Source organism: Manacus candei, unplaced genomic scaffold, assembly GCF_025592945.1.
Source record: "Manacus candei isolate 608988 ecotype Guabito, Panama unplaced genomic scaffold, ASM2559294v1 h1tg000014l, whole genome shotgun sequence".
NCBI classification, from domain to species: domain Eukaryota; kingdom Metazoa; phylum Chordata; class Aves; order Passeriformes; family Pipridae; genus Manacus; species Manacus candei.
In genome coordinates, this window is record NW_026138062.1 from 12,784,673 (window position 1) to 12,807,458 (window position 22,786).

Here is a 22,786-nt window from a genome sequence, read left to right on the forward strand (position 1 = left end):
ACCTCACAGCAGTCATATTCTGCTTGTGTTTTTATGTTCTTATTGTCAACCTTTTACTTTTCATTATAACAGACACTTTGCCCTTTTTGTGGTTTGGGTATTTGGTGCGGAAATTTGTTTCACACATAGATGCTCTAATAATTATCATCACATTACTATATTAAAGCAAATAGTTCTTTGCTAATACATATGTATTTTCTGTAGGACGTTGTGGCTTGACTTTAAGGTATAAAACATTCTGCAGAGAAGAGAAATAATGAAAAGTTTTTCATAAAATATATAAGTATTTATGTAATGCTTAGAACGCTGTCTTTTTTTCAAGTCATAGCTTTTGTGCTTACAGTTATGTCTGATAATGTCAATGTTTTACTCTTTTCTAGATGAGTTTGTTTTTACAAGTAGGGTGAAGATAGATACATATAGCTAAAGCAGTTTAAGCAGTTATCAGTTCAATTACTAAAATATTTTAACCTGTTTTATGTTCCTAGTACTGGAGGTTACTTTAAACTGATTGTTTTTATTTGCCATGAAATTATTTAGAAATACTTTGTCATCAATTTCAATGCTTTTGCCAGAGGGAAATAATTAGGATTTGGAGGAGCTCCAGCTAGATTTGCAACTGTCTATATTTTTATCCATAAATAATACCATCTTTCAGATTATGTTCATATTTTCATTATTTTAAAAAATTATAATTTAACTCCCATAAAGAAGTAGAATTTTTGTCAGAGACAAAGCAGAAGTCATACTGAATCCCTAGGTCCATAGGCAAGTATCCAGTTAAAACACTACAGCAAGATCTAGAGCTGCCTCAGAGAAAGTTCTAGATCCTTTCTTTTATAAGCCGACTTTAAATTTCTAACTTTCTCCCTGTTATTTTTTTTTTTTAGTTTAAATACATGTGTTATGTAAAAGTTTGTACTGTGAAATGCAGTTTGGGCCTGAAGTGCAATTTTTAAAAAATTACTTTTAGAAGACTTGTGATTTTTTTTTTTTTAATAAATCCACATTAATTTTAGTACATTTACAAGAAAAAAAAAGTTGTTCAAGGTACCTACTTGAGCTTTTAAACCTGCACTTCAGATATTTCTTCTGAATGCTTTCTTATATATTATCACTTGGAATTATATTTCTGACCACATAAAGTCAGTAATTTCTCCCTAAGTCTAAACAGTCAAGTGGATTCTATCTCGTTTATTTTGACTGGATGTTATTAAGAATATTATGAAAAGCTCCAGGTTGGTTTTGATTGGGGGTTTCTTTAGTGTCATACAGAAAGCAAAATTGTAGTACTCATTTAGAGATATGAATAAATGTCAGGAAAAAATGTCTTATGTCTCGTGAACTGTTAGGGCATACCCAGGATTAAAGATTTATTGGCTCAGAGTTTGCGACTGAAAACTATCCCTTCTTCACTTTGTCAAATGAATTTAACAATTGCTGTCCAAAAGGTAAACGCTGAATGGTGTGATGTTACTGAAAAAACCAAAGTGTCAAGCTAGTTCCTAAGTGGCAGATAATGGCAAAGCTGGCAGCAACTCAGTCAAACATAAAAACAGTCTGTATGGTATTAAGTCCTCTGTCTTTATATTTTTAGAGCATGAGATCTAAAGAAGAGGTGTGCTTTTCTTTTTTTAAGAGAATTGAGTAGAGAGGAGGAGTGCTATGTGTGGAAAAAAATGTAACTCTTTTGCTTTGTGACTCATCTTTCCAATGTAGATCAGTTACTAAGATGGTCTAATTCTGAAGAGGTGTGTTTTTTTTACAGAGCAAGTCCTCCTAGATCAAAATGTGCAGACTCCTCCCCCAAGTCCTTTTTCAATACAAGCTTTCAGTAAGGGGACAAGCTGTAGTAATGGACAAGGGTTTGATTATGGCCTTGGAAATAACAAAGGTATGTTTTTGCACTCACGCTTTAAAAAATTATGTTTTTCTTAACTTGGCTTTTATTTTTTATTACTCATTTCCTACTCTTTTAGGCACTACAGATGTTCTTCAAAAGACATAAACAGTAGTACAATGAATTGCAAGGTGTTTTTCAAAACGTAGTTAATGTTAGAACTGCTTTTTTATCTGCTTTAATTCCACTTAATCTAAGTACTCTGTATAAAAAGGATCATCTAAGATTTGTAAGTTATAGTTGAGGCTTTCTATAGTGGTAGGCACAAAACTGTAATGCTCAAATGAAAAATACATACTTTTAAAACAAAATAAGAAAATTATTTGATTTAGAAAGCATGTGTTTTTAAAAGGACAAACATTTGTCATCTGTCTTGACAACTTTTTAAGTGCATTTAATGGGTTGACAAGATAAAAGATACCATTTGCGATTTCTTGTAAAACTCAAAAAAAATTAGAAAACCCAAAAAAAATACCTCAAAAAAATAAAGTTGTAAAACTGAAGTTACCTTTCTGTCATATAGATACTAGTTACAAATGCTGGGAAATAAATAAAACCCTGTTAATTTTACTGGCATAAAATAATTATTTCTTTTAATCATGGTTTATTTTGTTGGCAAGATCTAAAAATATGTATATGTATATATATGTACATATATGAAAACCATCACAGTAAACTCAATCTGCATGCCTTTTGTTCACTTATTGATTAGGTCTAGAAAACTTAATAATACAGAAGGGACTTTTGTTGAGACAGATGTCCTTGAGAAATATGCCTGAAACATGGAGCTTTGCTATTCTATTCCTGTATCACTGTACTCTGTCCATGACACTTCAAATAGGGACCTAAGGTGTGCTACATGTTTTTTAACATCAGCATATGCTCTTAGTGGTCTTCTACATAAGGTAGTCTTAGTGGTCTCCTAAATAACTCAGGACTTATTTTAAAGGAGAGGAGATTAGGAAAGAAATTATTCCTAAATATTCTAGTCTATTAGTGTCACAACATGAAATAGTTTTATATCATTTCCCAATGCTTTATTGTGTAGAGTGCAGTCCGTACTTGGCCATGCATATAGGAAACTTTTTGGACTGAAAAGTTGAAGTGTTTTCCTTTTGTTTTATAAGGCCTTTTATACAGAACCGGTTTTCCCAGTTCAGCCATACTCATTTCAAACTAATGGTTGAATCACAAAAGTGGAAGGGTTTAAGATGTGAGGCAATATTACAGCCTGTCTCTCAATGTCTATTGTGTAATAGTGCAAATATTATCTATTCTTTTTTCTACAGAAACATATTAGGAAAATAATTTTTCCTTCTGTGTTGTCCAAAGATAAAATTTAGAAATCAATATGCTATATTAACAGGCATCTTGGTTTCTTGAAGACATTGTGATTCTCTTTACTATATCTTAAACAGTTTCAAAGGCGTTTCTTTGGGATAATACAGTTACAGAACATTTGGAAGCTACTCCTGGCATTGGATTCCATACCATTTTACACACATTATTTTCTCAAGCTGTGATGCTTCGTGTGAATGAACAAATCAGCTAGATGACTTTATTCATTCTGTGTACTGTATTTCCTTCTGAATTGCCTAGGAGCGGAGAGTCATTGGTAACTGTATTGACAGAATAATATCATCACAGAAAAGCAGAATTGACAGAATAATAGAGAAATAGAATTCTTCACCTGTATATGCAGGGGTTTTGTATTCTCAGGTATAAGAAGCTTTTGAGTTTTGTGGAAAATAAAACATGGAAGGCACAAGTACGATCTCATAGGAGAATTTCTGAATGAAACACTTCTTGTTTGGTAAAAGTACCTTCTGTAGGGATACAGTAGTTTCAATGAAAATTCAATTGCCATCCGTGAGTATTTCAAATTTCTGGTCAAATGCAGAGATGCCCATGTAATAGGTCTGTGTTTATAGTATTACCTGCAAGACCAAAGACATGACTCCCACAATGATTGTTTGATTTAGCTATGCCTTCTCTCTGCAGTGCAGGCAAGTTTTTAATATTTCTCCTGAATCACCCTACCCACCTACATATTTGATTATTATGGGCAGATGATTTTCAACCTCTTCTCAGTTGTTCTTTCCTTTAAAATAATTACTCATTTTAGGAAATAAGCGTGTTGTATTAATAATAGCGGTCTGTCAAACATGTAAATCATAAAATGGTTGGGGTTGGAAGGGACCTTAGAGATCATTTAGTTCCAACCCCCCTCCCGCTAGACCAGGCTGTTCAATCACTTATAGGTTTTTAAGGTAGGAATGATTGCTGCTAAAGTACAGATTCCAACATTTTTTAGGTATGCTACTTTCAAAATAGCCAAATAAAATTGATTTATAGGAGTTCCTAGGTAATACAGGGTTTCATACACCCACTGGTCTTTCTCTAACTCCATAAAAAGAAAATTAATCATCATCCAAAAATGTTCTCAATTCAGTGAGTTGTAAATTATATAGTAGCTGCTAAATTTTTTTACTAGGTTTTTTTGAATGCTATCAAAATGCTAGGAATTTGCAGAATAAAGTGACATTATTAAGATTTGCCTGAAGATGGTTCAAATGTGAGATTCTCTCAAAATCTTGGTTCCTCCCAACTCATTTTACTAAGTATACTTCAAGTTATGACATGGTGTGGCCTTCTTACTGAGGCATCATGTATTTCTAATGCTTACATAGAGGTTTTTGAGAATTGGCATTCAAAATTAAAACTCTATTTTTAACATGCTAGTTTTCTGAAGGCCTTCATTTGTGTCACAATAAATGTATGTAGTTCTTCAGAAAACCAGTTCTAGTTCCTAAGTGATACTAATGGGTTTTTTAAATTATCTTTAATCTGATCTTGAAAAACAGCACAGCAGAATACTTAAAAGATATTGACAAAAATGAGCAAATATTTACCAAAGCCTTGGCACAGAAATACATTCGCCAAAGCCTAAGTACATGTTAGCTTTCCCTTCTCATCACTTTTTCAAATCTCCTTCTGCATGTTCTGTTGCATGTGTGTGTTACTGTAAATGCTAGGGATTCCTGTTTTTTTCTTTGGCTGCTTTTCATTTTTTAGCAAGGTGAATATAAATCTCTATTTTGAAATGTTTTAAATAATTGCACTAAAATATCCATGATCCCTAAAAACCCTGCTTGTACTTTTTAGTAATTTTATTGCCATGCATAGAGTGAGATTTTTATTTTTAGTTACAACCAGAGTAGTATGTGGCTAAATAAGATTTATGAACTTTCTCTGTTATCATCATTTAAACTTTAATTGAGCACCATTTTACTGTGCCTTTCTGGAGAATGACAGGTAACAGGTTGTAGTTTTGACTGTTTTGCCCACTACAGGTGACCAACTGAGTGCCATACTGAATTCCATTCAGTCACGGCCAAATCTCCCAGCTCCTTCCATCTTTGATCAAGCTGCAAAACCTCCCTCTTCCCTAGTCCACAGTCCATTTGTGTTCGGACAGCCCCTTTCCTTCCAGCAGCCTCAGCCACAGCTTCAGAGTAAGTTTGTCAGCCTTACCTGCCTCATCAGTCCATTTCTGCAGCTTTGACATTGCTGTTCTCAGTTGCTTACCAGCTACTGATCATCCCTCAGTGCACCTTTCTGGTTTTGTTTTTTTACGTTTTCCATGATTCAGAAGCATGTGAGGTAATGCTCCTAAAGAAGTATACTTGTTCAACTTGAATTTTTATATTGACAGTATTTTGCTTTTGTATGTGTTTTTCACTGTAGACAAGTCATGAAAGTGCATTTTCAATACTGTATGCAAACTTTGGGTTTATTATAAAGGTAAATATTTTATATAGTACAAGATTAAGATAATTCTTTTAACATCAAAAATGCACTGCAGTAAGTTCATAAGTGTTAACTTACCTCCTAAATTCCTATTTTTGTCATTCCTCCTAACTTTAGGCCTGTAGCTGGACAGTGGGAACAACTTGGTACTGCTCATCAGAAAGGTTTTGGTAGTCTTCTGTTAGGTGTTCATAGGATTAGCATGGGCATGAAAGTTTGCACTTTGAGGTGAAACTAACCTGATTACTAATGGGAGGACAGGAAACTTTTTTGGTCATGAATAATGAAAGCTAAAAGCTCAGCTTTCACGATGGATAGCTGATGTTGCAATAAGTTCTTTCTTACATACCGAACAGTTATAGCATGGGTTACAGGAATACTAGTTTTCTCCTGTGTCCCATAAACTGCCCTTCTGAAGTGCCTTAGTTCTTTCTTGTGGGACTCTGTCAAGTCAGTTCACTCTCTATGTCTATGCAGTCCTGGGTCTATCCAGCTCAGCTTATTGAAGTGACAGTGAAGTTGCTTCGTGTGAGAACTAGACTAAAATTTCTAATTCACTTGTATAAAGACTATCAGAAGTATTCTGACTGTGATCTTCCATGGTTATTCTGGACTTAAACCAATGTCCTGAAAACAGAATATTCCAAAAACTACTCAGATAAAACAGCTGATTGCCAGTTGCAGATTCTTCCCCATCACTTTCAGTTTTCTTCTCTTGTTCAGAGTAGTGAAGTCAGAGTTTCTTATTCAGCTTTGCATAAAAATAACCATAATTGCCTTATCTCGAATTTCAGATGATTTGTCCTTTAGCATTTAGACCTACATTGTATGAAGAGAAAAGCTGTCAGCATTCTTATTGACTGCCCAACAAGATCTTGCTCAGCGGGTTCGCCTGTCCCAACAGATTCAGATAAACTGTATTCAATTAGCTATATCTGTGTTTCATGTTCTAATGAGAACCCCCGATTCAAAAGGAAGTCCTTTTTTTGTCAGATAGGGGGAGCACTAGTAGTCTATCAAATAAAGCAACAATGAAAGTGGAAAAAATTTTCAAGTTTGTCTGATTTGGGATCTTAGTATTACTAAGACCTTAGTATAAGGTCTCAACTGATATGGTCATTTGCCCTTCCAGCAGGGCAAAACTCATCAACCAGATGATACCAGAACTGATATGCTGTTGTGCTACTGTGATTTGATACAAGGATTTTCTTTCAAACAGTTTATGAAACATGTAATTAAAAGTTAAATCCATTAAATAACACATCCCAAGGGTCCATATTAAGTCAATTGAATTTTTGCTTTATCTAATGGACTGATGATAGTATAATAGGTGAAAGAAGTTGTGCCAGCCTAGATTTGCATGACTACAGAGGTTATATACTAAATACTAGTCTTGACTGAAAGTCAGCCTAAATAGTTCAATCTACCACTTAAATTTTCTGTTCTTCCTCAGATATCTCTGCCCCTGGGAGAAATTTGATTGAGAAGTGTGATTCTAAGGAAAGTTAGGATCATGCTGAATATTCGTTTTGAATACCTAAAATATAGAATTATTTCCTTTTTTTAGATTTTCAATAGGAAGAAAAATGTTTATCTGATTAAACATACTTTGTACCAGTGACAGTAGTCACTGCAGTTTTCCTTTAGAAGTGTTTGTAGCTAGTTGATTTTTTTTAGGAATGGTTTCTGCACTTGGAGTCTGATTTGGTTTCCAAATTGATTTAAGGAAGAGAGAATAGGCTTGTCACAACCTTTTATCCTCCAGTGTCTGGTTATTTTTCTGCAGAAATATTATAGTTTGGGATAACCACTTCTTCAGATACAATGCTTGAAGAAATAGAAAGTGTTCCTATTTTTTTCGCATCATAAATAAGTAAACTAATAACAGTCATCTGTGTTATATCAAAGAATTTGTTTACAGAAGCCATATTATAAAAAAAGAAGGGGTTACTCTGTTTTCTCAGTTTTGTGTTATTTGCTAGAACTTTGTGAAGGGCTGATTGTTCTGCCCTGCTTAATTCCTTTGCTAATTTTTACACATGGTTGCACAAGGTAAAAAACTGAGAGATTGTTTCCTTTTTCATGGGGACAGTCAAAATTAAGGTGCACTTATCATGTGTTTTAATTCTTTGGCAGTCTTGTATGCAGCTAAAAGTCCAAAAAAGCTAGAAGAGATTGCATAACCTATCTGGAGTACAAGAACAGCTGTATTGACTTGGAACCTTAGCAAGGATTTTTTTCCATTAAGATCACAAGTTTATGTGGTCTTAAGATCACATAAAAACAGACTGTAATTACTCCAGCCTGTGTATGCTTGCTTCTGAGAAGTTTGTAAAATCATCAGTAACAGATCTGCTTGTGAATGCAAGCTCCCATAGCTGCAAGATTATTGCTGCTTGCTTGATTTACTTGTCTCTGAACTTTGTGAAGAGCACAGAAGACTCAAATTTCTGATTGAATTCTGAGTACATGCTTCAGCAGTATGTGCTGGGTCATAAAACTCTTTAGACATGGCAAGTCAGGGAATCAGGATTTGGATGTTGGATGCTGTCCAGCATAAGTTATCAAAATTTGACAATTGGCTTTGAGCTCTGAACTTGGGAAGGGAAGTGTGAGGCTTTGCAGTCCCTATTAGACTTCATGCCATGTTTCCTCTCATCGGAGTTCATACTGTGAATGAAGAATGGATTTATGGGCTGAAAAAGCTGTGGACCCCCTTGACATGTGTCACATTCTCCCTCTTGCTATGAAACCCTGGCAGCTTGCTGAGCTCCTGCTTCCTAACTCATCTCAGTCCACCCAGAAGCTGCAGTGATGCGCTGCTGTTCAGTACAATGTCCTTTGAGGCTGCTTCCTTGCCAATCCATGCTGCAGAGCTGCAATCCAGCCATCCCACTATATCAGCTCCTGCCATTCACGTCAGGAGTTCCTTGATACATCCCTTCAGTATTGTGCTACCATATTCTTTTTGGTTTTGTTCCTTTCCCATCTAGGTGCTAGTTAAGTAGCATTTAGAACCACTGGCTTTGGCTGCAATGCTTCTCTCCTCATTTTCTAAACTGTAGAGGGGATGCAAAAGACCAGCATGGATATGGAGCACAAAACCTTTCCTGGTAGTGCTTCAGTAAAATGGAGAGAATCTTCTCAACCAAGTATGCTGGTCTCTTCCATATTGTGCTGAAGTAACTTAACTGTCAGTTAAACCAATGACAACTGGTTTGACCTTTTTTTCTGCATGTTGCCAAAACATCATTCCTGAAACTTTGAGCTAATAATTTAAATGGTTTCATGCTGTAGGCTTTCCAGATTTTACAATCAAAGATATGTCTGGAGAATACACTTGTCCAGGTTAATCCAAAACCGTCCTTGGGAAAACTGATATGGTAAGGGTTGGTGGAAGAGTTCAAATTGTGTCAAGCTTTTTTTTTTTTCCCCAGAAATAAATTTGGTTTATAGCATCTTGAAAAATTTTAGTGACAAATAATAAAATCATGAACTTATTTTTTTATCTACCCTTCTAGCCCAGGAATGCTTATTTCAGTCTTTCAGTTAATAAACTTAAGTGGCTCAAGTGTTGAGGCTCCAAACCCTACCTTTGGGTAAAGAACTTTGCTAATATTTTTCTGATGATACTGCATTTCAGCTTTTGCTTTCATTAACTCACTCATTCCCCTGCTTTAATAGTATCTAATACTTTCCTTCATTGTTAATATTTAATATCCAATTTTTTTTTTACTTCAATACATTCTTTTATTTAAGGAAAAATAATTTAAAAAAAGAATCCTTGTCCAATTGTCACTACAGCATTTGGCATTTTCAGGATGTGAAGAAAGATATATTGACTGCAGTAATGAGGACATTCAGCTCACAGTTATATTTTAGCTTCCGTGCCAGTAACAGAGAGCAAAAGAGGAATACATTCTTTTTGAAGAGGCAACTGTAGCTTAGGCAACATGGCAAAGGCAGGTCAATGCCTTTTCTTCACATTGCACATAAAAGCAGTGGCATTTCAGAAGAATCTTTAACTTATCTCCATTCTCCAGAGACATTTTACTAGTTTGTTATAGAGTTTATTTAAAAAAGAGTAACATGAACCAGCTAGTGGTATGTCTTGCCTCCAAATTTGGTTTACCAGTGTTTCCTCAGAGGAAGTAGGCACAGCTGTTACAAGACTGCATCCTACCATGGGAATTAAACTGCCTCTTATATCTCCATATTGTGTAGCTTTTCAAGCTGGAGCTGTTTCCACATTGAAGGAAAGAGTGTGACTAAATATATACTGTAACATTTGAGTATGACATGAGACAGACCTTGCCTGCCTTGTATTTCAAGTCTTTGTAGTCTTTGAGGATGATTCAAAAAGAAGGAATTCTGATCAAAATGCTGGTCCCTCTGGCTGACTAGTAATCCTCATAGACATAGATTGTTTGCCAAGGCAGCAAGGAAATCATGTGGGAAAGTCATTCTCTTCGACCTACAGTCCCCTTGAAATGATTGAATAGTAGTACATTGTTCAAGATACACTAGATTACAACATTATAAAATGTAAGTATTCTTAGACATAGAGTGAAAGAATAAAGTATAAATGTGCATTCATGAAAGTGGATTGAGAAATTAGAGAGTAGTTTCTTTTTTTAAAGAATGAAATTCGTACTTCAAACATATGAACACCTTCTCATTGTAGAGGCTCTAGAACTATAGGTCATTGCATAAGATATGGGGGTTAGTATGTTTTGTGTACAAGTTTGTAAATATAGTACCAGACAAAAAGAAGTCTTAAGCAGTTTAGGAAACAGATGGTTTAGATGGGTTTAATGTATTTTTCTTCTTTCTTTCCAGTGATTAGCAAGACATTCCAACAGAAATATGTAGATGTTCTCTAATTTTCACTAAAGAATGTGTAATTTTATCATCCAGAAGGAGATATTGAAGTTCTAAATAATTCATCTCTGAATTTCCAGATTAAAAGGGCTTATTCAGTTCAAACCAGGGTTCAGTTCCAAACTAGACGCTGCTGGGTTTTATAATAAGCCATAGATCTCATTGGCTATTCTCCATAAATTACATTTTTAGATCCTAGAAACTAATATGGAAGTCACAGCATTTTTAGATTGGGGAACTGATCTACTGCATTCTACTACAGACTACTCTCTCATTTAAAGGTGATGGAGGACTCTAAATGAATTCAGAATACTTAACAGAGGAGATACCTATAATTTAAAATGCTTGTTTTTATCTTTGCTGCTTTTCCATTGAATCTGTGCTGCTTCTGTGCAACTGTTTTCCACTGTAGAAACTCCATCCTGCTGCCTTGCTTCTCGTGAGCGTATTTACAAAACTAGTGATGTAGCTGGGCCTGCCTCTGCTATTTCATCTCTCTCTCACAAACTGAAGGGTGGGTATGCATGCCAACATAGCAAGGTTATTCAAATTTTTACACCCAAAATGTTGTTTTCTTTTTTTCTCCTTCCATTCATTTGCATTTCATTCATTTGATAAAATAATGTTTTTTGAAAACAAATGTTCAGTTCTGGTATTTGTTGGAAGCTCATTCGATATAACCATTCAGTGTTGCTTTCCTGAGTTGCAACAAGTCCATGATACACAATCTAGCTGCCTCTTTCTGCTTTGTAAACAGGAAAGTGACGTTAGTCTAATTTAATAACACCTGTTTTCAAACAACATGCAAACAAAGTATGTAAGAGGAAAGGAGGGGAAAATCTGGGGTTTTTTTGCTATATTATGCAATTTTTCATTTGGGCATTTTTCTTTTTTGCGCTGATAGTATAGAATGCCAGTTAGGATTATTTACCTGTATATGTGCAAAACCAAACCTTTGTTTTTAAAACACAAGACTTTTTTTGTTACTGGAAGCTACTGCTAGGCTATACCTTTTATAAGGAGTTTTGTTCTAGAATGTTTTTCTGATTGATATGCACTAATTGTGCGTGTACTTTTTTTTTTTATACGTTGCTGAATGGTTTGAAGTTTTTTATGTCCTCCAAAAAGATTATTGTCATATTTTCACTTTTTTAATCTGTTCTATGAGGCATTCTTTAAAAAGTTCTATCTAAAGTATTTTCTCATCTGGCAGACCTTGAATTAATTTTTTTTATTTGTTTCTGGGAAAAATCTGTATAAAAATAATTATAATTTGCATTTTGGAATTTATTGATCACAAAATAAACATCTCAAAATGGCTCATCAGTAAAACCGGTGTAGAACTCAGCTGGCATGTGTGAAATGCTTGGACTGATACTTAAGAAACTTTTTGTTTTTTTCTTTTAGCAAGAACAATCATTTTATAAACCACAATGTACCATGCTATTTCTTTCCTTCCTCTTCCCTGCCCCAAGTCAAAAATAATTATAGAACTCATAAGAAAAAAGACATATTAGACTCTCAAAATTGATTAGAATGGTATTTGAGATATTATTATATTCTACATTTGGCATATTATTCCTCAATAGAGACACAGTATGTCTTCTGTGCCTGCAGAAGTGTGAACTCCTACCATGACCTGGGAAGGCAGGAGAGTGGCCTAACCTTCAATTTTGTTAAATATTGTGACATAATTCATTCCCTTCACTTTTTCGTGTTGCTGTTCATTTTATTATAAGGTACTTAAATATGGGGATAGCAAATTAGTAAGAATCAGTTTGTAACCCAAGGTATTATCTGGATTGCTAAATTTTGCTCAAAAACTTTTCTTTTTTTTGGATTGTGAAAGGTAGTAGTATGAAAAAACTGCATCTATATATTTTCTACCATAGGAGTAAGTCTTTGTGATTTAGTACTGCATGAAGTTGGCTCAAATCCCAGGATGCATAAGAAACTGAACACTGATTTCACACCTCCTAAGTAAATACTGAAGGTACTAGGAAAAGATGACCGCCTATCCCCTGTTCCCATTAGAAATCAAGGCACAAATTAGCAGATTTTCTCTGATTAATTGAAATTTTATTTTTTGACAAATAGTTGCTTCCTAAAAATACACCCAGACAAGTGGAAATGACCTTTTAATATCTAAAAAAGTAAAATAATCCTAAGTACTGTGTCCTAAATCTACAAGCTTTACTAGGGAAATCTTTTCATCCTTAACTAATGAAAACCCATTCAGATCAGAAAGATTTAAATCTGTGTTCAAGATTTTGCAGTGTAAGGCTTTGTGGAGAGACAGCTATATTAACTGTTGAATTGCTTGCCAGTAATTTCAACATTGCTTGTATTAATTTTTGTATGGACTTATATTCAGTTACCTATAGTTTTTATAGTTCTGCAGATTAATATATATACAGAGTCAATGTGCATATGACCAATAAAGTAGTGCATGAAAATAAGAGGACATCATTGACCAGAGTTGTTGGTTTAGCTTAGTGGTTGAGAAAAGTGGGTTTGTTGGTTTTGGGGTTTCTTAAATGGGTTGTGTTTTGGTAGCAGAACATGGAAAGTTTGTGGTCTTGAATAGGTGGATGCCTCAGATTATCAGTCTGAATAGTTTAAGCAGTCTTGCCCAATTTACCTTATAACTGTTTACTTCCTACAATTCCTGACTTTTGAGCATTAAAAAAAATAAATCTGGTAATAGATTTGGTGTCTATGCAAGTCTCTTGTTGCAGTCAGGCTGACACACATGGAGATAATAAATAAATAATCCCTGGTTTATGTTGCAACTGTCATAAATTGAGTTAACTCCTGGCATTTTACCTAAAGGTGTAAATTGTGCTTCCTTTACTAGTGTTTTGTGGAAACAGTGAACTGTGCCTTTTGATAGCTCCATAGTTGTGTTTTCTTTGTAAATATTTCCTAACACTTGTTTATATGTATCTTTAGGAAAAGAAATGTATTGAAAATATTCTGGGTGAAAAAAGATCCTGTCATGTTTCCTTTCATTTTTATGTGAACAGAAGCATGTGTTTGATCTTTATCTTGTGTTCAGGTCTTTAGTCCTTGTTTTTTACTATTAAAGGTATCACTGTAAACATAACCATTCAATTATAAAATATACTGCACAGGTGACCGAATGAATTTCACAGGAGCTGCTAGACCGGTTTCTCCAGCTGGAAAGACAGACACGCCGTCGAAGCACAGAGCTGACTGCAGGTCACCCAAACTTGATGTGCGAATGAACAGAGCTGTTGCTGACCAGAAGAAACCCAGAAATACAGAAGGCTTATCTGCCAGTGAGTGTCTTATCCTGAAATCAGATGCTGCAAAGCTGCGGTCAGACTCGCACAGCAGGTCTTTGTCGCCAAATCATAACACTTTGCAAACACTAAAAACTGATGGGAGAACAACAACTGGACTGAGAGCCGAATCTCCAGGGCCAGGAACCCGGTCATCTTCTCCAAAGACAAAGACGCTTACGGCTGTTAGATCTGGTGCTAGTTCTCCACGATCCTCATCACCCCATGACAAAACTCTACCTCAGAAACCTTCATCCCCTGTAAAAACAAAGCTTGATCCTCCTCGAGAACGCTCCAAATCAGATTCCTACACGTTAGATCCAGACACCCTTCGCAAAAAGAAAGTGCCACTAACAGAACCCTTAAGGGGGAGGTCCACTTCACCTAAACCAAAAATTATTGCAAAAGATGGAAAACCTGTTACAGAAACTGAAAATAGAGCTCCTTCCCCTCATGTCGTACAAGAAAATCTTCACAGTGAGGTAGTTGAAGTATGTACTTCAAGTACTTTAAAGACTGACAGCATTACAGATACCACCTGTGAGGACAACACCGAATTCAGAAGTCTGGACGATGGTTCTAATAAAGTTCATTTCAGCATAGGCAAAGCACCACTGAAGGATGAGCAAGACATGAGAGCATCTCCAAAAGTGAGCCGTAAATGTGCTGGTAGACACACAAGACCCAAAAAGGAAAAATCCAACTTTCTTTTCAAAGGAGATGGCTCCAAGCCCGTAGAGCCTGCCAAGCAAGCAATGTCGCCTTCTGTTGCAGAATGTGCTAGAGCTGTATTTGCTGCATTTCTTTGGCATGAAGGAATAGTTCATGATGCTATGGCATGCTCATCTTTTTTGAAGTTTAATCCAGAACTGTCCAAAGAGCATGCGCCCATACGAAGCAGTCTTACTCAACAGCCTGCAGAGGAAAAAGAAACGAAGTTGAAAAATAGACATTCATTGGAAATATCATCTGCTCTTAACATGTTCAACATCTCACCTCATGGACCAGATATATCTAAAATGGGTAGCATCAATAAGAACAAAGTCCTCTCAATGTTAAAAGAACCACCTCTGCATGAAAAGTGTGAGGATGGAAAAACTGAAACTACCTCCTTTGAAACATCCGGTCATCACACAATAAAATCCAAGTCTCCTCTTCCATTAACACTGCAACACTTAGTAGCTTTCTGGGAAGATATTTCTTTAGCAACTATTAAAGCAGCTTCCCAAAACATGATTTTTCCAAGTCCTGGTTCTTGTGCAGTGTTAAAGAAGAAGGAAAGTGACAAAGATAACAAGAAAGCTAAGAAAGAGAAAAAGAAAAAGGAAAAGGTTGAGACTAGGCCAAGGGGAAATCTTTTTGGTGAAATGGCCCAGCTTGCAGTGGGAGGACCTGAAAAAGACACCATCTGTGAGTTGTGTGGAGAATCCCATCCATATCCAGTGACTTACCACATGAGACAAGCTCATCCAGGTGAGATTCCATATTTAATTCCCATGTCAATCTAGAAAGTGTATTTCACACACATGTTCTGGTATTAGTTACTGTTATGAAAATGAGTCGGACTACCTTGTCTATTAGTGTAAGACCCCAGGCTCACCTCACGAGCTCATTAGGGGGGTTTTACGTCAGAAAAGTATAAGGCCCCAAACCCACCTGATGGATTTATTAAGGGGGCCTTCAGTTCTTTTGTCCCTTAAGGCTGCACGTAGGAAAAATGCTACAACATTTTCAAGGGGTCATAATAACACACTTGTACTGGCAAACTTTGGAAGATAAGGAAACTTGGAAAAAGTGTAAAGCATACAGTCAACATAAAGCATTTCATAAAGGACTGGCTTAGGAAATTTCAACCCAACAAGAAAAGTGAATAAGGAGAAGTAGTAGTAAAGGGGGGAAGAGGGGAGAGGAGGGGATGGAGAGAGTGTTGTTTTGAGCCAGTAATAATTTTTTTCCAGACTCTCACAATTATATACACTAAATTAAAATTTATACTTACATAAAGACTATTTACACATCTTTGTATGTGATTTCAAGTAGTTCTGGATCTAAACTTTCAAATACGCCAAATAACATTGTTCGAACCATGGTCAAAATAATGTTCTGACCTTACAGTAGCTCCCCAGAAACATACCATTTTTTTACACCTTAGGACTTGAAACTGTGCTGGGAAAATTGAAAATAAAATAAAAAATTAGATTGGTCATTTGGAGTTTCTACTTGGCCAAAAGTTTTTTGTTACTGTTTTACTCTCAGTAGTAGAAAACTTTTATTTATCTGCTGTGTCAGTACTGGGTATCAAGGACTTAATATTTGGTATACTTTCTGGTATGTATGGTTTTTTTAGCTCTGTATGCAAAGTTAAAGCAAAATTTCTATTCAGCAATTATCGGTTCCCTGAATCTTTCTGAGAAATGCTAATCAGCAAAGGAATACACTCCATTCCCTCTTAAGCTTTGTTAGCTAAGAAGTAAGGTTTTCATGTTTATTAAATCACAGATAATGTTGGCTAACTTATAATACTGACCAACTATTTGAATAGGGAGCTGTTGATGCTTTGGACAATTTCCTAATAAAAACTTGAAAACTTTATTATTTCATAATAAAAACTTAAAAACTTGAAAACATGGACAAAAACATTGTTTTGTAACCAATTCAGACATACAGAAAAGTAGAAAATTAGGCCAGAAGACAAGTATCTTCCTACCCCCTCTTCATCCCTCTCCTACAGTAATAGAAGATATAATAGTAACCCTTCTTTTGAAATAACTTGTTTTTCACTCTTTCCTCAACATAGGTTGTGGCCGTTACGCAGGTGGCCAAGGTTACAACAGCATTGGGCACTTCTGTGGAGGATGGGCTGGCAATTGTGGCGATGGTGGAATTGGAGGAAGCACTTGGTATTTGGTTTGCGATCGATGCAGAGAAAAATATCTCCGTGAAAAGCAAGCAGCAGCAAGAGAGAAGGTATTTTCAGCTGGTTTTCATATGTTTAGATATTTTGTCTCCTTAATAGTGCTGTGTTCACAACTTGAAAATAAGGTTAGGCCAGTTTAAAAAATTTGAAATTTCATAACTTTGAAAGGTTTTGGAATATCCTCTTATGCTATTGTTAGGTTTAAGATGATAAGATGGAAATTTTGCCAACTTCCAAACTTCCAATCAGATTTCTTTTCTTCAGATGATAGTGTTTTCAAATTTATGATTTTATTTTTTTATCCCACTATAACTGCAGCATTGAATGTAATACCTAATTTTTTTAAGTATTTGTCAGTTTATTTAACTTTGAATTGTTATATTTGTTTACTGAAATGAGTGCTGTTTTAACTTTGTGTTTATAGTTTCTTTAATGATCTTAATAATCCAGAACATTGGATACAAGATGCCACTAGAGCAATTTTTAATGGGAATAGTATGAAAGGTGGTGTTCTTATACTGGTGTTCCAGGACTAATTTCAAATTCTTGCTTAAAGTATACAAATAAGTTGAGGTTCTAAGGTAAGCAGAACAATGCTAATTAAACTTTATTTTTTTAACTAAATTTGTTGAAACTTTGTGCACACAAAATTAATCCTGAGGCAGTTGTCAAAGCTATCAGCTTTTTATTAAATGTTTGCAAAGTTTTAAAAATAAAAGTGCATTTTGTCATAGAAAATATTTTACAACAGATTTAGTATAAGATATATTATCAGATTTTCCTGTGGTGAAGTATAGTTTAATTATATGGTTTTTAACTTTATCTAGATTAAACAATCTAGGAGAAAACCAATGCAAGTTAAGACACCTCGTGCCTTGCCAACTATGGAAGCTCATCAAGTGATCAAAGCAAATGCGCTCTATTTACTGTCGCTGAGTAGTGCTGCTGAGCCTAGTATCCTCTGCTATCACCCTGCAAAAGCATTCCAATCTCAACTTCCCAGTCTCAAAGAAGGAATTTCTGAAGACTTTCCCATTAAAATGCCATGTCTCTATCTACAGACTTTAGCAAGGTGATTAAAGGAAGTGTATGAGTACTGACTTTATTACTCACCTATGTATAGTGTTGAATAAAAATGTGTGTATAAATTAAATGAAAACTTATATAGAAAAATATGTATTTTCCTAATCCTTTATGATATTTATTCTTCTGTCTCTTAATCAATGATCTTTTTCAATCTCATAAATTGTATTTTCTCATAATGTCAAGTATACCCTAAGTAGTTTTTCAGTGCTAAATATTTTTTAACAACAGTTTAGTTTCTATCCAAAGAATTTAGAATTTCCCAAAGAGTTTTACTTAGTGTGTTAGTAGCAGACATATATGCTACTTTTTCCTCTTCACAGTTAAAAATAGTAAGAAGGAAACCAGACGACTTGGGCTTTCTTGGTACTTTTAAGTAGATTTCACTGTAGTGTGTCATGTTTATGTTGGATAGACGTTTGGACCTAAAATACATTCTGGAAATACCTAAAAAAATACTAAAAGATAGTAAAGGGTGATCCCCACTCCCTCTTGCTTGAAAATGCCATTGTATTTTCCAGTACCACTTTTAAGTCACAACTAGCTTAAAAGCATTAGTACGCAAGGAGTAAATGAATAGTGTTGCCTAACTAAATGTATTGGTGAAGGACTTTTGTGTATGTGTGTTTCAGGAACTTGTAATCCTTAATCCTAATTTAAAAATCTAATTTGATTTAGGCATCATCATGAAAATTTTGTTGGGTACCAGGATGACAACCTCTTCCAGGATGAGATGAGATACTTGCGCTCAACTTCAGTACCTGCACCGTATATCTCAGTTACTCCTGATGCAAGTCCTAATGTCTTTGAAGAACCAGAGAGTAACATGAAATCTATGCCCCCAAGGTATTTCCTTATAATTCTGGGTACTACATACAAGTGTTAAAGCATTAGGATTACACCAATTAAAAAAAAAAGGGAAACATTGCTGCAGTTAAGTAGCTAAAGTATCAGATCAGCAGAGATCAGTCTCTGAAATGGCAACAAAAAAACCAAAAGGATATGAAGCTGTAGTTAGAAAAATATCTTCAGGGAATCATAACTTATTGGTATATTTTCAACCATTAGCAATGGTATATATTTGATTATGCGAATATGCAAATCACAATTGCAACTTTTAACTGTACTGCAAACCAATTGCTTCTCTCTAGAAAGGTCCTGGGTTTACAACCTAAATATGAAAAAATTTTGTTCAGTTGATAAGGACTCTTAGCATACCTCAGGGGAATTTATCCATAGTTTTTACTCCAGGCTTGCTTGTCTCCTAGAGACAATTTTTTCAGAATCTCCAAAACTTTAGAAGTGATCTAAAGATCAATAATCCAAGGACCAAAGCTGTTGCAAACTCTTTGAAAATGTAGCAACTTTTTTCACTGTATATCTATTCTTTACCACAACTGACTGAATGTATATTAATGGACTTCTTGAAAGAAGTGGCTGTTGTTCTCCATTCAGAATTTCATTCTGAAGGGAAGTTTTAATGGAAAGAAATTTCATTACTTTACAGTTTTCAGAGCAAATGTTTCTGCTTCCTTCTGTGTGGAAGTTAAAATGTCACTGAAAAAATTGCAACTTAATGCTATCTAGGACCAAGAGTGCTAGATGGTTTCTGTCAGGTTAAGCCACTTGCTAAGTTTACTGTGATCTAATTCAAGCAGTTACAGAAATTTTTGTTTTGCTAGGCTAAAAAAGGCTCTTACTGTTAATAATAGTCTAGAATCAACTTAGATGCTTAGTGTTTTCAGATGTCGGTGATTCCTCATATTATAGTGAGGATGTAATGAAGAGAAGACTTGCTTTTAATCTGTTTTTATTTCAATCTGTTATATTTTATACTGACTGCAAAAACAGTTTATTGGAATACTACAATCTACAATGTAGTCTTTTCAGAAATAGAACTTTTCTAACAAAACTCCTTAAGAGTGCTTCGTATTGGTATATTCCTTTATTAAAACTGTGGACACCATGGTCTCCTGAGGCCTATAGGGACAGCATAAGCTGGGAGTTCTTCTGCAGACTGTAAGAAGTCCATGGAAGGTAAGGAGTAAAACATGTCAGAGGTATAGCCATAGCAATTGAAAATTGACTTTAAGGCTAGTGATGTTAGAAACTATAGACTTCACATAAAGTTCTAAATTTCAGTTGGCTTGCATATTAAAAATTCACTCCATAGATGTTTTCATGTGCATTCTCAGGATAAGTTTGGTCTGAAACTTCAATTCAGGCATGATCTGTGTGTTTGTATCTCTCTAAAAAAAAAAAAACCTAAATTCTTGGAATCTACCATGTACATCATTACATTTGTTTATAAAGCACTTGCATGCTTTTTCACCATGTGTAATTCTAATACATATTCCTTCTTTTTCAGCATTTAAATAGTTATTAGGTGCATAAGACAAACTTTCATGCAGTATAGCATTGTCATTATGAAATGCATGTATCCTTATTTAATATTTATGTGTAATTCAGATAATACTCTATATATTTGTTAATGAGTGTATCACTTATTTCTTTGTAGTTTGGAAACCAGTCCAATAACAGATACAGATCTTGCAAAGCGCACAGTCTTTCAAAGATCATATTCAGTTGTTGCATCAGAATATGACAAACAGCACTCAATTTTGCCAGCACGTGTAAAGGCAATCCCTAGGAGACGAGTCAACAGTGGAGATGCAGGTAAGAGCACAGACATCAGAAGCAGGGAAAAATTATTCAAGTATTTGCAGTTCTTCTTGGAAACTGTAGACAAATGTATTTTTTAAATAAATACATGTAGTGGTTTTTATTTCTAGTTATTAATAAACATTAGCTGTTTGTTAGTCGGCGCAGGATTAGCCTGAAATCAGCTCAGGAATTACTGATTTTGAAATTTGTGGTGAATCTTTTGTGTTTGATTTAAAAGCGAAGGTGGTATTTTGTTTCTCAGTTGAAGCACCATTTTTCCACATTGCTTTTTTTAATGCAATTTTCTCATGGAAAAAATACATCAATTCTAAAAGTACTTTATTGCTTTTCTTTTTTACTGTGACTATAAAATTGAAATGTGCAAAGAATCTAATGTGTGTATATTTTTATGCTTTTGAATAGAAGTGGGGTCCTCTCTCCTGAGACATCCATCTCCTGAACTTTCTCGGTTAATCTCCGCCCACAGCTCTCTTTCCAAAGGAGAGAGAAATTTCCAGTGGCCAGTATTGGCATTTGTAATCCAGCATCATGATCTGGAAGGACTTGAAATAGCAATGAAACAAGCCTTACGGAAATCTGCCTGCCGAGTCTTTGCCATGGAGGTATTAATGTACTAATGGACCTTGCATGATTAAAATAAGATGATTGTAATTTCTCTCTTGTAACTTTTTTTTAAGATTATGCTATGTCCCCTGTAATACAGTTGTCATTTTAGTAAAGTGTTACAGCTGCAGAGCAATGTGTCTTACTTGAAGAACTTTGCATTATTATTTACCTGTCCAAAAGCATCAGTGCACCTTCATACATAAATGGTTTAAGAAATGGTTTTACTTCAGTAGGTTTGCTTAACCAATTCATAACACCTTGTATGTAATTTATTTTAGGCTTTCAACTGGCTTCTTTGTAATGTCATTCAAACAACTTCTCTTCATGATATTTTATGGCATTTTGTGGCTTCCCTGACTCCTGCACCTGTAGAGCCAGAAGAAGAAGAGGATGAAGAAAATAAGTCAAATAAAGAAAATGCAGAACAAGTAAGTAACGTTCAACATTCCTTTCCTATCTGTTGATTTGTAGGCAAATTAGAAATATTTTTATGTGGGGAAAAAAAAAATCCTTAATCCTCTCTCTGTGAAACAGAAGCTTAAATTGTAATTGAACTCATTTTGTAGACATAGATAAATTAATTTTTCTTCTAAATCATCAGATTTTTTTGTGTTGATGAATTGCATAGTCTTTTAATGATTATTGTTATGGGAAATAAAAAAGAAAAAAAGCACAAGCACGTTGTTAATCCAGTAACAAAAAAATGTACAGATTGCTTTTTATTTGTCCTTTGCCCTACAATGAGAGGAAAGAAAAGAGAAAATATTTTTCAGAGAAACTTTGTGGTTTGGTCTACTCTGTCTTTCAGTGCTCTAAGAAAAGTCCACAGTTAATAATGAAAATGTATAGTTAATTTGCATAATTCTTTATACATGTGTATATATATAAATAATTATATATATACGTAATTCTATGTACACTGAACATAGTTAATGTAGTGATTTAAGGAAAATCTATAGTTAGTTATGTAAAATAGTATAGTCTTAACATACCATGCTTCCAAAAGGTATCATACAATCTCTTCTAAACTTAGCTCTGATTTAAAACATTACCATGTCCTCAAAGAATAGCTCAAAAGAAATCATGCTAGTACTGTTAGTAAGTCAGGGTTATCTTTATCACTTCAAATCTAATCCAGTTTTGAAATGAGATGTTCTGAAATTAGCCTTTTCAGCATTGTAACCTGGTACACTGCTGTAATTGTTTACAAAGCAACTATAATCTTGGCCTAAATTTCATGTGGGATATCAGCTTTTCTCTGTTAGCGTATCAACATACAGATTTATAATTCTATTTACCTATTTTCAAGTCTGCCAAATTCTTGTATGTATACATTATATCTGATTTGCAATAGCTCTGTGTATTGTATTTTGAATGTTGTTTCTTGGTTTCGCTCCAGCAGTTTTCTGCCTTGTAGTAATTTCAACTGCTACACCAAAAGCACTGCTAGAGCGAGGGAAGTGTGGTCCCACTGGTCCTTATGCTGGTCAGCCTCAAAAATAAGAACCTTTACTATATAAAAGAATAAGTAGTGTCCCATCTGTAGTCTGGATAATTATTGACTGAAAGATAAAAGACATTAGAAAGGAATGTTAGAAT

At 34.8% G+C, this 22,786-nt stretch overlaps 1 protein-coding gene across 14 annotated transcripts in view; it reads left to right on the forward strand.

Annotated features, from left to right (window-relative positions):
* Positions 1–22,786, forward strand: part of MYCBP2 (MYC binding protein 2) — a 180,696-nt gene that overhangs the window by 132,160 nt on the left and 25,750 nt on the right. For 12 of the 14 annotated variants that reach the window (XM_051780370.1, XM_051780383.1, XM_051780369.1 and 9 more), the window contains 9 exons: positions 1,769–1,894; positions 5,254–5,415; positions 13,726–15,369; positions 16,694–16,863; positions 17,641–17,885; positions 18,575–18,742; positions 20,415–20,572; positions 20,984–21,183; positions 21,466–21,615. In XM_051780370.1, coding sequence (XP_051636330.1) covers positions 1,769–1,894; positions 5,254–5,415; positions 13,726–15,369; positions 16,694–16,863; positions 17,641–17,885; positions 18,575–18,742; positions 20,415–20,572; positions 20,984–21,183; positions 21,466–21,615 — 3,023 coding nt within the window. The remainder of the gene's footprint in view (positions 1–1,768; positions 1,895–5,253; positions 5,416–13,725; positions 15,370–16,693; positions 16,864–17,640; positions 17,886–18,574; positions 18,743–20,414; positions 20,573–20,983; positions 21,184–21,465; positions 21,616–22,786) is intronic. The other 2 variants (XM_051780376.1, XM_051780377.1) reach the window with 1 other exon arrangement.